Here is a 16,986-nt window from a genome sequence, read left to right on the forward strand (position 1 = left end):
TGTCAAACTCATTTCGCATCGTGGGCCACATAAGGCCTAGGGAGATGCCAAGTGGGCCGGACCATTAAAATTATACCATACTCTGCTATAAATAACCAAAATATCATGTCTTTCCTTTGTTTCGGTGTAAAGAAGCACAAGAACATTAGGAAAATATTGAAATTTAATGAACTATCCTTTTACAAAACATTTCATGAAACACCTCATATTTCCTTAGACAAATGTGCAATTTACTTTTATCATTCACAAATATGCATTGCAACTGATCCCACTGATTGTACAAAGGCACAAAACTTTAATTGGTACTGAAAAATATAGTAATGCACTTTAAGATTAAATGAGACTTTTAAAGAAAGGAATTTTTAAACCACTTACACATACGCATATAAAATCTAAATGTAATCCCTGCGTACACCTTACAAACTAAGGAGAGTGATTTTAAATGTGTAATGAAGAAAGTGTTCGCCTGTCCTGTAAATCTGTAAACTTCATACATGAAACATACATACACATACAATACATACTGAAAATTTATGGAGTTGTATGAACAGTAGAATTCCATCACACAACTTTTGTTTTGAAGCTGCTGACTAACATTAAAGTGCACATTTTTTTTTAAATCACCACAGTAAGGATTCATCTTCACAGAGCTGTATTCTTTCAATGCAAACAGTATCTAAGGCAGCATTTTAAAGGTGTTAGTCTAGTCTGGACTTGTATTTGTACCTGAAACTTGGCATCTTTTGGCCTGTACAAGTGCATCAACACCAGGTGTCATGTCCTGACTAGCTGTCACTTTCAGAATGTCATTTAAGTGCTTGTTTGTGAGCCTTGAACGCATTTTTGTTTTATTGATATTCATCACTGAGAAAATTTGTTCACAAAGGTAGGTTGTCTCAAACATGCACAAAATTTTAGCAGCCAGGGCTGTTAATTTGGGGTACCCTGGTAGTAGATACTGATAAAATCTGTCCAGACCTACAGAGGCAAATTTGTCAATGTCTCATCAACTCCTCGAATAAATATGGCCAGTTGGGCCACGTCTGTGATGTCAGTGCTCTCGTCAATTGCCACGGAAAATGCAATAAATGACTTGACTCCCTGTTTCAATTGACTGTCTAAATCTGCCGATAGTTCCGAAATCCTCTCTGCTATAGTACTCCTCGTCAGGCTAATATTGGCAAAAGCTCGTCGCTTCTCGGGACACACAAGTTCAGCCGCCTTCATCATGCATCGTTTAACAAAGTCACCGTCGGAATACGGCTTCGATGCTAATGCTATTTCGCTAGCAATTAGGTAGCTGGCTTTTACCGCTGCTTCACTGACTTCTCGGCTCTGGATGAAAGTTGACTGCTGTTTCCTCAGACCCGCCAGCAATTCGTTAATCTTATCTCTTCTCAGTTGTCCTTGCAAGCCGTCATATTTTTCGCTGTGATGAGTCTCGTAGTGGCGTCGAATATTATATTCCTTCAATACCGAAACTTGTTGCAAACACACCAAGCACAAAGGTTTTCCGTGCATCTCTGTAAATAAATAGGACGTGGTCCATTTTTATTTGAAAATTCTACACTCCTTATCTACTTTTCTCCGTTTGGATAACGACATTTTGGCTAATGAGGGTGTAGCGGAGAGGTAGAGACCAAGGTATGAACAACGTCGTAACAAGCAGCAGATGGCGCATTGATACCGTCTGCTGTTTTCAGTCTGTCTCAGTGATGCGGCTTGTCTTCTACTCTGATGGAAAGAGTGCGTCCCTTAGCGGATAATCCATGAATTGCAGCGAATTAAAAATATTAATTCCATGTCTTTTATGCATTTTTTCCACTTTCAAATTAACCTGCGGGCCTGATCGAACCTCCTTGGGGGCCGGTTCCGGCCCGCGGGCCGTATGTTTGACACCCCTGCCCTAGACCCACTCCAATTTGCTTACCGCCCAAATAGGTCCACAGATGATGCAACTGTGTGTGTATATATATATATATATATATATATATATATATATATATATATATATATATATATATATATATATATATATATATTTTAGGCCTATATTTATTTTGTTTGCAACTATAGTTGAAGTGTTTACTATTTACTTTTTTAGATTTTATTTTTATTTATTTATTTGATTTATTATTTATATATTTTATTTATATTTTATATTTTGTTACCTGCTTAATTGAAAATGTGCACAAAGGTTCTAAATCAAATCAAATCAAATGTATTTATATATAGCCCTTCGTACATCAGCTGATATATCAAAGTGCTGTACAGAAACCCAGCCTAAAACCCCAAACAGCAAGCAATGCAGGTGTAGAAGCACGGTGGCTAGGAAAAACTCTCTAGAAAGGCCAAAACCTAGGAAGAAACCTAGAGAGGAACCAGGCTATGTGGGGTGGCCAGTCCTCTTCTGGCTATGCCGGGTGGAGATTATAACAGAGCATGGCCAAGATGTTCAAATGTTCATAAATGACCAGCTTGGTCGAATAATAATAAGGCAGAACAGTTGAAACTGGAGCAACAGCACGGCCAGGTGGACTGGGGACAGCAAGGAGTCATCATGTCAGGTAGTCCTGGGGCATGGTCCTAGGGCTCAGGTCCTCCGAGAGAGAGAAAGAAAGAGAGAAAGAGAGAATTAGAGAAAGCACACTTAAATTCACACAGGACACCGAATAGGACAGGAGAAGTACTCCAGATATAACAAACTGACCCTAGCCCCCCGACACATAAACTACTGCAGCATAAATACTGGAGGCTGAGACAGGAAAAATATGAGGAGAAATAAAAGGAGAAATATGAGTAAGTTACATTTTATTTCTTCAGTATAATTCAAAATGTAATAGGAAATACGCCTTTACATGTGGTCATTTTAAATCAACTATTTATTCATTGAATTGACAGAAAATGTGCTATATTGTGATATCTATCATTATCGGGATAGGAAATGACCTATATTAGGATAAGAGATTTTGGCCATATCGCCCAGCCCTATCGTGGGGACTAACAAAATGCCCCCTATTGGTCCACTTTTTGTATGTTTACTATTCTTATGGGGACTTCTAGTATAATTAAACACACGCATTAATATGTAGTGCATATACAAAGGTACCCACACTGGCACACATACACATTTATTTACTCTTCAGTTAGTCTCTTTCATTCATGTCTTTCGCCTTGTTCTTGTCCCGTCCCAGATCAGTTTGACAATGTGAAGAAGTACTACAGTGAGTCCCAGAAGGCTCAACAGAAGTGCAACGCCTCAGTGTCTGGTCCTTTCAGCCCTGTGGAGGAGTCTAAAGCAACACGCGCACACACCGAGGACCTCCTAAACAAGAGGCAGGATAAGTTCCTGCGCACGGTGGCGGCCCAGAAGAAATCATTGTCAGAGCTGCAGAACAAAGCCCAGGACGTAGACAAAAAAGTCCACCACCTGAGCCACAAGGTACACTCTTAGAAAAGAAGGTGCTAACTATAGCCATAAAGGGTTCAAAAATTGACCCCGAAAGGGGAACCCTCTGAAAATATTTTTTGGGGGGTTGAAAGTGGAACTCTTTCACTAACACAAAGTTCTACGTGGAACTCTTTCACTAACACAAAGTTGTACATGGAACTCTTTCACTAACACAAAGTTGTACTTGGAACTCTCACTAACACAAAGTTCTATGTGGAACTCTTTCACTAATATAAAGTTCTACGTGGAACTCTTTCACTAATATAAAGTTATACGTGGAACTCTTTCACTAATATAAAGTTCTACGTGGAACTCTTTCACTAATATAAAGTTCTATGTGGAACTCTTTCACTAATATAAAGTTCTACGTGGAACTCTCACTAACACAAAGTTCTATGTGAAACTCTTTCACTAATATAAAGTTCTATGTGGAACTCTTTCACTAATATAAAGTTGTATGTGGAACTCTCACTAACACAAAGTTCTATGTGGAACTCTTTCACTAATATAAAGTTCTACGTGGAACTCTTTCACTAATATAAAGTTCTACGTGGAACTCTTTCACTAATATAAAGTTCTACGTGGAACTCTCACTAACACAAAGTTCTACGTGGAACTCTCACTAACACAAAGTTCTATGTGGAACTCTTTCACTAATATAAAGTTCTACGTGGAACTCTTTCACTAATATAAAGTTCTACGTGGAACTTTCACTAACACAAAGTTCTATGTGGAACTCTTTCACTAACACAAAGTTGTACGTGGAACTCTTTCACTAACACAAAGTTCTATGTGGAACTCTTTCACTAATATAAAGTTCTACGTGGAACTCTTTCACTTAAACAAAGTTCTTCGTGGAATTCTTTCACTAACACAAAGTTCTACATGGAACTCTTTCACTAACACAAAGTTCTACGTGGAACTCTTTCACTAACACAAAGTTCTACGTGGAATTCTTTCACTAAGACAAAGTTCTACGTGGAACTCTTTCACTAACACAAAGTTCTACGTGGAACTCTTTCATTAACACAAATTTCTACATGGAACTCTTTCACTAACACAAAGTTGTACGTGGAACTCTCACTAACACAAAGTTGTACGTGGAACTCTCACTAACACAAAGTTGTACGTGGAACTCTTTCACTAACACAACGTTCTATGTGGAACTCTTTCACTAATATAAAGTTCTACGTGGAACTCTTTCACTTAAACAAAGTTCTATGTGGAATTCTTTCACTAACACAAAGTTCTACATGGAACTCTTTCACTAAGACAAAGTTCTACGTGGAACTCTTTCACTAACACAAAGTTCTACGTGGAACTCTTTCACTAACACAAAGTGATATGTGGAACTCTTTCACTAAGACAAAGTTCTACGTGGAACTCTTTCATTAACACAAATTTCTACATGGAACTCTTTCACTAACACAAAGTTGTACGTGGAACTCTTTCACTAACACAAAGTTCTACATGGAACTCTTTCACTAACACAAAGTTCTACATGGAACTCTTTCACTAAGACAAAGTTGTACGTGGAACTCTTTCACTAACACAAAGTTCTACATGGAACTCTTTCACTAACACAAAGTTCTACGTGGAACTCTTTCACTAACACAAAGTTCTACATGGAACTCTTTCACTAACACAAAGTTCTACGTGGAACTCTTTCACTAACACAAAGTTCTATGTGGAACTCATTCACTAACACAAAGTTCTACATGAAACTCTTTCACTAAGACAAAGTTGTACGTGGAACTCTTTCACTAACACAAAGTTCTACATGGAACTCTTTCACTAACACAAAGTTCTACGTGGAACTCTTTCACTAACACAAAGTTCTACATGGAACTCTTTCACTAACACAAAGTTCTACGTGGAACTCTTTCACTAACACAAAGTTCTACGTGGAATTCTTTCACTAAGACAATGTTCTACGTGGAACTCTTTCACTAACACAAAGTTCTACATGGAACTCTTTCACTAACACAAAGTTCTACATGGAACTCTTTCACTAACACAAAGTTCTACATGAAACTCTTTCACTAACACAAAGTTCTACGTGGAACTCTTTCATTTATACAAAGTTCTACGTGGAACTCTTTCAACACAAAAAGGTTCTAAGGTTCTTGTTATCCTATAGGGACAAACAAACAACCCTTTTTTCTAAGAGTGAGGGGCCTGTAGGGGACAATGTAGTGGGGTCTATATCCTAAAGGGAAGCTAGTCGCCTTTCTTAACAGGACGGTCATCCCTGTCACATAGAGGTAACTGTCAGACCTGTCATGATTTCACTAGTGACAATTGTTACACTATCCCTGCCCTAGATATGTACCCTGTAGCTCTCTGTGTCTGACTCTGACCCCACCTGTGTTGTTGTTGTTTTTTCCAGGTATGTGGTGGCCATTCCAATGCCAGCTCCAATGGCACATGCCACGACAGCCCATGTGGGGGTGCTGGTTGTCGTGACAATGACGGCCGGCGGGTGTGTGGAGGGGACGGGTGTGACGGCACTGTTAGCGCCTCCCTAAAGGGACTGAAACATGCCAATGATGTCTCAGACAACCTGACTGCTGCCAGTGAGGATCTCCAGGGTATGGCTAAGAAGGTCTGTCTGCCTAAATATCTCACATGTACTATACCTCTGCATGCATGTACTGTATCTCAGTATAAGCTGAATCGCTGAGCAAAATCTGCCGTTTAACTTCTCTAAAAGGGGATGTATTATGTGTTTGTCAGCGCTCTTGTAAGCCTAGCATGTTTTGTATATGTGTTGCATATACCGTAATCCCCAGCTTTATGTTTCCAGCTCCAGGACATTGCTATGCTGACCCAGGATGTGAAGAATCAAGCCATGGACACCCTGGACAAAGCCCAGAAGAAGAAGGACTTATTTGAAAACTCCAATAAAAAACTCAAGGAATTCATTCAGAAGATCAAAGATTTCCTGACTGGTTTGTTAATGCCAGTAACCTTTCAGGTAACTTCTCTCTGTGGACACGCCTTATGATATGAAATTGATCATGGTCCTTCTCCACTGTGTGTTGTGTACAGAGGAAGGTGCGGACCCAGAGAGCATAGAGAAGGTGGCTCAGCAGGTGCTGGCCATATCTCTTCCTGTCAACAGAACCACTCTGGACAGCATGGTCCAGCAGATTAAAGACAACATTAACAACCTGACAGATGTAGAAGGGGTCTTCAACCACACCTCCCAGCAACTCCACCAGGCCAAGGAGCTGCTCAACCGAGCTAAGGATGCCAAGTAAGACAGAGGCAAAGCGAGGCCTATTAGACTTAGACGTATAGACTCCGACATCTGTGATGATGATCTTTGTCTGTTCAGCAGTAGCTACTCTGTTATTAGCCTATGTGATAGAACATGGAACACTGGACATGCACAGAGAGTGTTTTTGTAGAACAGCAGAGCTCTCGGTCTCACAAATGTCCTGTGTGTGTTTGAAGGACACGAGCAGAAGGAGTGAAGGACACAGCCAACACGACTAAGCAGGCGTTGGATGCGTCTGAAAAGGCTATTCAGAAAGCAACCAAAGCCCTGGACCATGCCCTGAACAACCTGAACAGCACCAGGAACACCACCGCAACGGTACACTACTGTCCACACCACAGTGTGTGTGTGAGTGTGTGTGTGTGTGTGTGTGTTTCAATCTGTTATCTATCTTGTTGTGTCCCCGTGCAGGTGGAGGAGAATCTTCTGGATCTGGAGGTCAAGCAGATGGATGCAATGATGCGACTGGCCAACCTGTCGATGGGGGTAGAGGCACTAAAAACGAAGACCGATCAGAACAGGGAGATGGCCAAAGATGCCAAGAACCAAGCCGAAAATGCCACTAATGCAGCATCGGGACTGGAACAGGTGTGTGTGTGTGTGTGTGTGTGTGTGTGTGTGTGTGTGTGTGTGTGTGTGTGTGTGTGTGTGTGTGTGTGTGTGTGTGTGTGTGTGTGTGTGTGTGTGTGTGTGTGTGTGTGTGTGTGTGTGTGTGTGTGTGTGTGTGTGTGTGTGTGTGTGTGTGTGTGTGTGTGTGCTGGCATAAGTGTGTGTTTGGATGAGTGTGTCCTGGTTGTGGTCCTCCATGCTTTTTTGTAACCAACCTTTTATTTAATTTTGTCTTTATTTTTAAAGGGGGGAGGTTACAGGTACCAAAATATTCAAAGAAATACATACAAAGATATCCCTAAGTGTATATTTCAAGACATGTTATATGGGGGTGTAGTGAGATACCCAATGGGCTGGACGATTATCTTCGGATCACTCATCTGGAAAGAATATATATGAAAAACGTGTAAATCAATCAATCCGCCATCATTAACACGATGCAAAAATCGAATGATTTACTATTGAAATAGCATGGGCAACAGAGAAAAACACATTGATACAATTTCAAGCCAAGTGACAAATAATAATGCAGACACTACGGATGAGGTGTTGAGCATGCAGGTCTGTGCGGAGGACATGTAGTCATTGTTTGTGTGTCTGTTAGTTGTTGTTCGTTTGTATGAGTTTGTACCCGGACCATACTTCTTTAAGGGCTAGCTTAGAATATGAGCTTTCCAAAAGTAGTTTATATATTATATAGATCAGTCCTTTCGGGAGCCCAGATCATGTATTTATAAATCCCATCATTGGAGGGTTTGGTAGTTGGTTTCCCCAAGGGACTCCATAAACCAGCATAGCTCACCTACGTTGTAAATATAGCAAAAAAGGATTTGCCTGGTAATGTGTATGTGTCTTTCAAATCTTGGAATGTTCTCAACCATTACTCTCCACGATGTCAGCAAGGGTACGGATTCCACATTTGGAACGTTGGGAGGATGTAAAAGGGTGCCCTCCAGATCGCAAGGCATTATTGTGAAATATTGTAGTATGGGCATGCCATTTTGATTCCCAGTTACATTGTTTTTCAATTTGCACCAAAAATAAATTGTGAGAAATAATTAGGACCAAAGCTTCGTTTACATTGGTTAAGGGATATACAGTGTCAGTGTTGATCACCTCTTCCAGAGCAATAGGAGACACCATATTTCTCTCCATACTCAGGGGACAGAAGAATCATGTCTAAATTGATTTAGGAAGAGCCAAAATGCTAGTGCCTTGTAATACAATTTAAAGTTTGGTACGGATAGTCTTCCTGCGTCTTTCTCTATTTGTAAGTGTGTTCATTTGATCTTTTACCTTGCCATATACATTTATAAACCACACTATGAATTTTATCCCAATAGCCAGAAGGGGGAGCCATGGGAAGCATTGAACTACAGAAATTCAGCCGTGGCAATCTATTCATTTTGACAATAGATATCCATGTGGTCCCGCACGTTGACTTGTTGCTCTATGTGTCTGGTTGTGCTCCAGAGGCTGAATGAAACGGAGGATCGGTACAAGGAACTGCAGATGAAGGTGGACTCTCTGGGCGGGGCCTCGGGGGGCCTGGGGAACGTCAACCAGAGGGCCAAGGAGATCAAGAAGGAGGCTGAAGACCTGCTCACTAAGGCCAACAAGGGCATAGAAACGCTACGGAGTATGTAACGTTACTGTGCTGCCCTCTCAAGCGTATGATACAGAATACATACTCAACAGGTGTAGATAGAGAAGTATGAATCCATAAAGAGTAATCAGGGTTAAGAGTAGTCCATGGCTAAAGGATATCAACATAGTGTCTGTCTTTGGTTTTGTATACAGATGTGGTCGAAACTGGATGTTCTCTACATCGTGCACTATTTTTGACTAGGGCCCATAGGGCTCTGTTCAAAAGTAGGGCATTATATAGGGACTAGTGTGCCATTTGAAAAGCAGCTAAGCTTTTCAAAGAATGTCCCTCTATTGTTGTCTTCCTATAATCTGTTCTGTTGTTCTGTTGTTTCAGAGCTTGAGAAGAAGTTCCGTAATAATGAGCAGAAAATGCTGGACCAGCAGAGCGAGTTAGGAGAGCTGGAGAGGAACGCCACGGAAGCACGGGAGGCCATACGAAAGCAGGTGCAGACATACAACAACTGTAACTGATCATGTGGATTGAACGATGTAGGAGAGAAACTGTATTCGTGAAAATGTACCACTGGTGCTTGATTCCCATTCTCTCTCTGTCAAATTTGAAAGGAATTTAATAAAAATTATTATCACAAAAAAATAAGAAATAAGGTAACTGTTAGTGATGGGAGGAACACTGGGTCATGTGTACTGTACAGCTGTAGTCTGTTGGAACATAGCAGGGAGCTCCTTCTGATGTTGTGAATATGCCAGTAAAACTGTCAGTAGAACTGTCTGCACTACATAGGTCATCTACTTCTTTCTGTCAGTAACTCCCAATCATTCTTCTCATGGTTTTGACATGATGCCATCTGCACAAGTTTGTTGTGTAGCTATGTCTGGAACACGACAACTGGATATGGACCAATGAAACATGTTTCGTGTTCCAAGGTAGATTGACTTTTGAATTAGTTGAAGAAAAGAGATCAGAGAGAATGTTTTACCGAGGAATATGTTCTTTTGACCAATTAAATGCCCTTTCAGGAATTATTTTTGATTTATTCTGACTACAGTAAGTATATGTACAATATGACATACATATCGTAAAAGTCATATGTGATACCTAGGAGTGACAGATGTTACATTTTGATTCAGAAAATACTTTTTCGTCAGCCACACATATACATTACACACAAAAACAAACACACGCACGGTCGCTCACACAAACAAAACATGTTCTACACAAATTTCAGCCCCGTTGATGTATAATTGAAACAGACGTCTATGAAAAATAAATATACATTTGATATAATGTTGAAGTTTTTTGTTGAGCATGTCATGATATGTAGTTTAGGCACATTGATGGACAACATACTAATGTGTAATGAGTATTACCCCTCACCCCCAGGGGGCAGCAGCAACTGCTTTAGATGATGTGCTCAGCCAGAAAGCCTTACACAGGTGTGGGCAATCAGGATCTTTGTAAGTGGGGGATTTCTTGTTGTTGAGATGAGGCCAGAAGCCTTTCGGCCAGCCTTTGTTGGTTTCATTCTTTGTGTTAGTTAAGCTCATATGTTGGTTGGGGCTTTTTGTAGTTTGCTTCTCCCTTGCTACGTTGTGAGAATGCATTGAGGCTTCTACCTACCTCAACTGTGTGTGTGTGTGTGTGTGTGTGTGTGTGTGTGTGTGTGTGTGTGTGTGTGTGTGTGTGTGTGTGTGTGTGTGTGTGTGTGTGTGTGTGTGTGTGTGTGTGTGTGTGTGTGTGTGTGTGTGTGTGTGTGTGTGTGTGTGTGTGTGTGTGTGTGTGTGTCAACGTTCAGTGTGCATTAATTGTGCTCATTGAGTGAAAATTCTCTCCCTCCCCCAGTCCTGAGAGAGAGCGAGAGAAACACGCGCTACATAGTGACCAAGGTTTAGGGGGTCAAATAAAAAGCTTGACTGTCCACAGAGAGCGTATGTAATATCACACGTTGACTATATATCCAGAGGCATGTTTCAGGATGTGCTAACATTGTTACACACACTGTATGTTGTCTAACCATTATGAAAATCGAATAGCCTAATAGATATCTATAACATGTCTAATCATAAGATGCAATGTTGTTTTCTGTCTGAAAACATGTTCAAATTCATTAAAATGCTTGTAGGAATTACAACCAAATGAACAGGATTTTATTCCAACCACCTGTTGTTGGGAAGGAGCATGGTCTGGTGATGGCTAACCTAACGTAGTAGGCCTAACAAGACATCCCCGCTTCCGTTTTTTCAGGGGAAACAAGTTAGGTTGAAAATACTGTATCCCTGAAAACTGGAAACATCTGCTTTTTTTAAAGCCTGCGAAGAGTGGGATGGTAAGTGTAGTAGGTGGTTATGTGCGCCGCATGGATTGTTCACTGAAGCAATCAAAGGGAACCTAATCCGTTCTCCCCAGAGCGCGCATTCCTGTTTCCAAGGCGCACATCTATTCTCTCTGACACTAGGGTCTTCTGAAAACCGGTGGTGGATTTTACACACTACTTGAATTAACTTCACTAACTTCTTCAAGGTCCCAGACTCGGCAGCCAAAACCATCTGAGTCTACTGTCATTATATGTGTATCAATCATGGCGAAATGATTATCTGAATCTTCAGCCCACTTTTGATTTGATCAAAGTCACACGTTTATGCAGCATCGTAGTCATAATTCATGTTAAAACCGTTTAATAGTTAATGTTAAAACCGTTTAATAGTGGATTTTGCTTTGATGTTATTACACTACAATAAGCAGTCAGACGCGCTCCAGTGTCCATTCCTACCAAACGAAACTCCGCAGCGGAGTTTCCATCAAACGAGACTCCGGACAGAATTTCGGAGAGTGGTCGTCAGATATCAAATACTTTGGAGAGTGGTGGTCAGGCTTCTGATTATACTGCCAACTCCGCTCAAATGAAACAGGGGGAATCGTATGGATTCGTGTTGATTTAAAAGACAGGGTGATCAAACCTACTAATATTAAAGTGTAAGTGTCTTTTTTTATTTTTTATCTCTGACGTTGTTTATTATAGTTTAACTATGCTATTAAACCTACTTTCCAACCAGCCAACTTTATATTCTAATGCCGTATCAGTTTTTTAAAAGTTTTAAAAAAATAAATAAGTGCAGAATCAAAACAGCTCTGTCTTTTGTATTGATTGAGTTAACGTGTGACATTATTCATACCAGGCTATTTCTACGTAACATTTTCAGGCTGAATCTACTGAACAAGTCGAAGGGGACTGACCCATGAACATAAAACCATGCACGCGTCACTGGTAATGTTCATATGTGGTAAGTAGCCTTGTGCACAGTGTTTTGAAGGCAATGAACATATTCGTATGCCAATTAACAGCTTAATCATGTAATGAAAAGGGTATGCGTTGAGAACTGCTCTGTGGTTGTGTCTTTGTTGAATAGATGTTTTGTGAACTTGTGATGCAGACTCCATATGTTACAATCACAGCAAAATGTGTGTACCTCAAGCAAATGGACAGATGCTGTACATGGCTGATGGTTGGGAGAAAGAGGCAGAGGGTTGTTTACTGTCTCCAGCTCTGAGACAAGATAGCCTGCTTCTTTTGGGGGACTTCCTCTCTTTTTTGGAGGATTATTCACTGTTCACAACCAGGCAACTGTTCTTGGTGTTAAATTCCCCTCCGGACCTTCCTGGGTGGTGTTGGAGGTCCCTGGGAGGCACTCTGCGCTGTGGGGAGGCTAACCATCAACTCTGTTTATGGTCCTCTTAAAACAGCCCAGCTGAATCCGCAAATAGAGACAATCCATACCCCCCTAGGACAGCATCACAGTGTGTGTGTGTGTGTGTGTGTGTGTGTGTGTGTGTGTGTGTGTGTGTGTGTGTGTGTGTGTGTGTGTGTGTGTGTGTGTGTGTGTGTGTGTGTGTGTGTGTGTGTGTGTGTGTGTGTGTGTGTGTGTGTGTGTGTGTGTGTGTGTGTGTGTGTGTGTTTATGAGGGGTGATTGGGATGGAATGGAGGTAAATAGGGCACAACAAAGTTCTCCGAAAAATAGATTCCCTCGCATTTAGATCACATCATAATGGTACCTGATTGATTTGGCTGTGTACAGTTTTTAATCTATAGGCCCATATATCAGCTGATTCATGTTTGCTATAGGGGTTATGCAGTTTGTTGTTGCTCTTCCTAACATGTTGAAGCTTTATTTAAACCTTCAGCTGAGGACAGGTCTTTGTTAGAGGATTCTATGAGTGTTGTCTACCCAGCAGCCTGTCATCATAGAGATACAGTGACCTCCTGGAGGTCAGGGTTCATTTCCATCCCCTCAGGTCATGGGCCAGCCTAGGTTAATTGCTCTACATGAGTGGGTAAAAGGGCCGGGCTGATCACAGACAACAAGGCTTAGCTCTTCTCTTGCTCCTCCTCTCCCTTTCACTTGTCTCCTCTTTTCTTCTCCTCCTCTGAAGATGCTATATGATGAGGGCTGGAGATTTTAAAGGGGGGGGGGTCTATTTTCTATTGGTCATTGCTGGCAGCTGAGGCTCCTTTCTCACTCTCTAAATTTAACTGGAGGTCTTATGGGTGGGTGGGACCACTGCTGATTGACAGCCAGTGAATGACAGGTGGTGAAATGGTGGTTATAATCATTGGGTCATTTGTATCACTGTAGTCTCCATCCAAACATTGTGAAAAGACTAGCAGGTGATTTTACATATGAGCCCCTAATTTAGTGAGTTGTCAAAAGTTATCAGCAGCAGTGTTAAGAAAGACCCTGAACAGGGACGTTCGTTACTGTCGAGAGAAAGGAGAGAAGAAAAATAAGGTTGCAAAAAGGCTGAACAAACTGTAAAAATAAAAAAAATCTTCCTCTGAAAGGCTGTATTCTGGTGATGAGTGATTAGGCTCACATGAAAAAGGACAGAAGCTTTGCTTAAACTATATAATGAAATCCTGTCTTACACCGCATTCTCATAGTCTCCTGGAGCACTGGTGTGTGTTTTTTGTGTGTGCTATCGCTGCTCTCCATAGACGTGTGTGTGTGAGTGTGAGTGAGGGCAGGCAGGCAGGTGAGCGACAGGCACGGTCTGGCGCCCAGGGCCGGGAGCTGTGTGATCCTGAGCCCCTCTGTGAGCAGAGACTCCGGAACTTGGTGGATTCCAGAACAATGGGCCAGTAAAAGCCAACTGCCGCAACCAGAGGGAGAGAGAGAGCAAGAGGAAGAGAGAGAGAGGGGTGTTTAGGTTTCCCTCCCGTGGGCAGGGACTTTTCTTTGTGAAAGGAGGAGGAGGAGGAGACTGGCATTGTTGATATCCACATGTTTAATCTGACCCCAGTGTAGTTCATATACACTGAGTGTACAAAACATTAGGAACACCTTCCTTAATATTGAGTTGCATCCCCTTTTCCCTCAGAACAGCTTAAATTTGTCGAGGCATGGACTACAAGGTGCCAAAAGCGTTCCACAGGGATGCTGGCCCATGCTGACTCAAATGCTTCCCACAGTTGTGTGAAGTTGGCTGAATGTCCTTTGGGTGGTGGACCATTCTTGATACGCATGGGAAACTGTTGAGCGTGAAAAACCCAGTAGCGTTGCACTTAAATATTTTGTCTTGCCCATTCACGCTCTGAATGGCACACATACACAATCCATGTCTCAATTGTTTCAAGGCTTAAAAATCCTTCTTTAGTTGAGAACAAGTTCTTATTTGCAACTGCGATCTGGCCAAAATAAAGCGTAGCAATTCGACACATACAACAACACAGAGTTACACATGGACAAAAAAACATACAGTCAATAATACAGTAGAACAAAAGAAAACAAAAAGTCTATATACAGTAAGTGTGAATGAGGTAAGTTAAGGAAATAAATAGGCCATGGTGGCGAAGTAATTACAATATAGCAATTAAACACTGGAGTGGTAGATCGGCAGAAGATTAATGTGTAGGTAGAGATACTGGGGTGCAAAGGAGCTAAATAAATAAATAAATACCAGTATGGGGATGAGGTAGATAGATGGGCTGTTTACAGATAGGCTAAGTGAGGTGCAGTGATCTGTAAACTGCTCTGACAGCTGGTGCTTAAAACTAGTGAGGGAGATGTGTCTCCAGCTTCAGAGATTTTTGCAATTCGTTCCAGTCATGGGCAGCAGAGAACTGGAAGGAAAGACGACCAAAGGAGGAATTGGCTTTGGGGGTGACCAGTGAGATATACCTGCTGGAGCGCGTGCTACGAGTGGGTGCTGCTATGGTGACCAGTGAGCTGAGATAAGGCGGGGCTTTACCTAGCAGAGACTTGTAGATGTATAACGTGAGTGCACTTGAAGTTAAGAGTGTAAACACAATGCGACACGTAAAAGTTAAGATTGCTTCCTACCAGTTGTCACTTGAAACAGTGGGTGTATGTTTGAAGGTTAATATTTCTATATGTTCTACCTTGCTCTTACGCTCTCCGCTGGCCATAGCCCCGTCTTGCATGTGAAACCTGATAAGATCATGTGTGTTTCTCAAGCTTTAACCACAGTGCCCACGGTGTTCCCAGTAGATGTTTCTCTACTCTGCAAATATCATTTTTCTAGGAAAGAAGCACTTCCTCTACGTACTCTGATGGGCTGCTTTCTCTTCTGACCTTACTCTAAGAAACAGAACAGACAAGGCCCCTGGGGAGGGGAGGAGAAAGCCTGGACTGTGTGGCCCCTCCAGGCCTGTCCAGCTTCTGCCTCTTCATCTCACTGCTGTATATATCTACAGCCAAGCTCTTTGCATAATGACAGGTTCTGTCGTGCGCCTTGTTGAAAAACACTCACAGGCAGTTACTTACGCACCTGTATTTAAAGCAATCTGCAGTTGGTATATCCATTTTTGAACTTAGAAATGTAAGATATGTACCCATTGATTCTTGAAGAATATAACCTATAAATGCCTCATGAGTTTAGTTCTACTGTTGTAACCTGTCAGAACCCAAAATATAAGGTTGTTTTACTCCAATATTTGTAAACAAAGTACATATAAACAAACACAATATATGTTATGCAGGTGAATGAGGACCCAAAAGCGACTTGGCGAAAACAGAGTCTTTATTCCAGTAAAGGAAATAGGCAATACTCCTAGACAAATCAGAGCAGAAAACAAAACATAAAAAACTAATTCCACTCGTAGTGACGAGGACAGACTGGAGACTCGACCATAAACTGTAGGTTGCCTCGGGAAGGCACCGACCGTAGCAGACTCAGACACCTGCTCACACGCAGCATCTGAGGGAAACAAGACACGACAGGGCGAGACAAAGACACAGCACGGCGAACAATATACAAGGATCCGACAGGACAGAAACGGAAGACAAGGGGAGAAATAGGGACTCTAATCAGAGGGCAAGATACGGAACAGGTGTGAAAAGATTAGATGATTGAGTAGGGGAATAGGAACAGCTGGGAGCAGGGACGGAACGATAGAGAGAAGAGAGAGAGGGAGGGAGAGAGAAAAAAGGGAACGAACCTAATAAGACCAGCAGGGGGAAAACGAACAGAAGGGAAAGCAAAATGACAAGACAATATAAGACAAAACATGACAGTACCCCCCCACTCACCGAGCGCCTCCTGGCGCACTCGAGGAGGAATCCTGGCGGCAACGGAGGAAATCATCAATCAGCTTGACGTGCATTAAGTCGTTTGGCAGAACGGATGTACTCAAGGTTCTTATGGTCTGTCCAAACGACAAAAGGAACGGTCGCCCCCTCCAACCACTGTCGCCATTCGCCTAGGGCTAAGCGGATGGCGAGCAGTTCGCGGTTATCCACATCATAGTTGCGTTCCGATGGCGACAGGCGATGAGAAAAATAAGCGCAAGGATGAACCTTATCGTCAGACTGGAAGCGCTGGGATAGAATGGCTCCCACGCCTACCTCTGAAGCGTCAACCTCGACAATGAATTGTTTAGTGACGTCAGGAGTAACGAGGATAGGAGCGGACGTAAAACGTTCTTTGAGAAGATCAAAAGCTCCCTGGGCGGAACCGGACCACTTAAAACACGTCTTGACAGAAGTAAGAGCTGTGAGAGGGGCAGCAACTTGACCGAA

At 42.0% G+C, this 16,986-nt stretch overlaps 2 protein-coding genes across 4 annotated transcripts in view; both read left to right on the top strand.

Moving 5' to 3' along the window:
• The window catches only part of lamb2l (laminin, beta 2-like), a 64,456-nt gene extending 54,217 nt beyond the window's left edge, over nt 1-10,239 (top strand). For both annotated transcript variants that reach the window (XM_046343757.1, XM_046343756.1), the window contains 8 exons: nt 3,195-3,442; nt 5,841-6,056; nt 6,258-6,402; nt 6,503-6,710; nt 6,911-7,052; nt 7,146-7,322; nt 8,817-8,982; nt 9,328-10,239. In XM_046343757.1, the coding sequence (XP_046199713.1) occupies nt 3,195-3,442; nt 5,841-6,056; nt 6,258-6,402; nt 6,503-6,710; nt 6,911-7,052; nt 7,146-7,322; nt 8,817-8,982; nt 9,328-9,464 (1,439 nt within the window). In that variant the 3' untranslated portion in view covers nt 9,465-10,239. The remainder of the gene's footprint in view (nt 1-3,194; nt 3,443-5,840; nt 6,057-6,257; nt 6,403-6,502; nt 6,711-6,910; nt 7,053-7,145; nt 7,323-8,816; nt 8,983-9,327) is intronic.
• A 136-nt stretch (nt 10,240-10,375) lies between these two features.
• Nucleotides 10,376-16,986, top strand: part of lamb2 (laminin, beta 2 (laminin S)) — a 54,383-nt gene continuing 47,772 nt past the window's right edge. For both annotated transcript variants that reach the window (XM_046343758.1, XM_046343759.1), the window contains exons 1-2: nt 10,376-11,925; nt 12,153-12,233. In XM_046343758.1, the coding sequence (XP_046199714.1) occupies nt 12,203-12,233 (31 nt within the window). In that variant the 5' untranslated portion in view covers nt 10,376-11,925; nt 12,153-12,202. The remainder of the gene's footprint in view (nt 11,926-12,152; nt 12,234-16,986) is intronic.

This window comes from Oncorhynchus gorbuscha, linkage group LG03 (assembly GCF_021184085.1).
Source record: "Oncorhynchus gorbuscha isolate QuinsamMale2020 ecotype Even-year linkage group LG03, OgorEven_v1.0, whole genome shotgun sequence".
Lineage (NCBI taxonomy): Eukaryota > Metazoa > Chordata > Actinopteri > Salmoniformes > Salmonidae > Oncorhynchus > Oncorhynchus gorbuscha.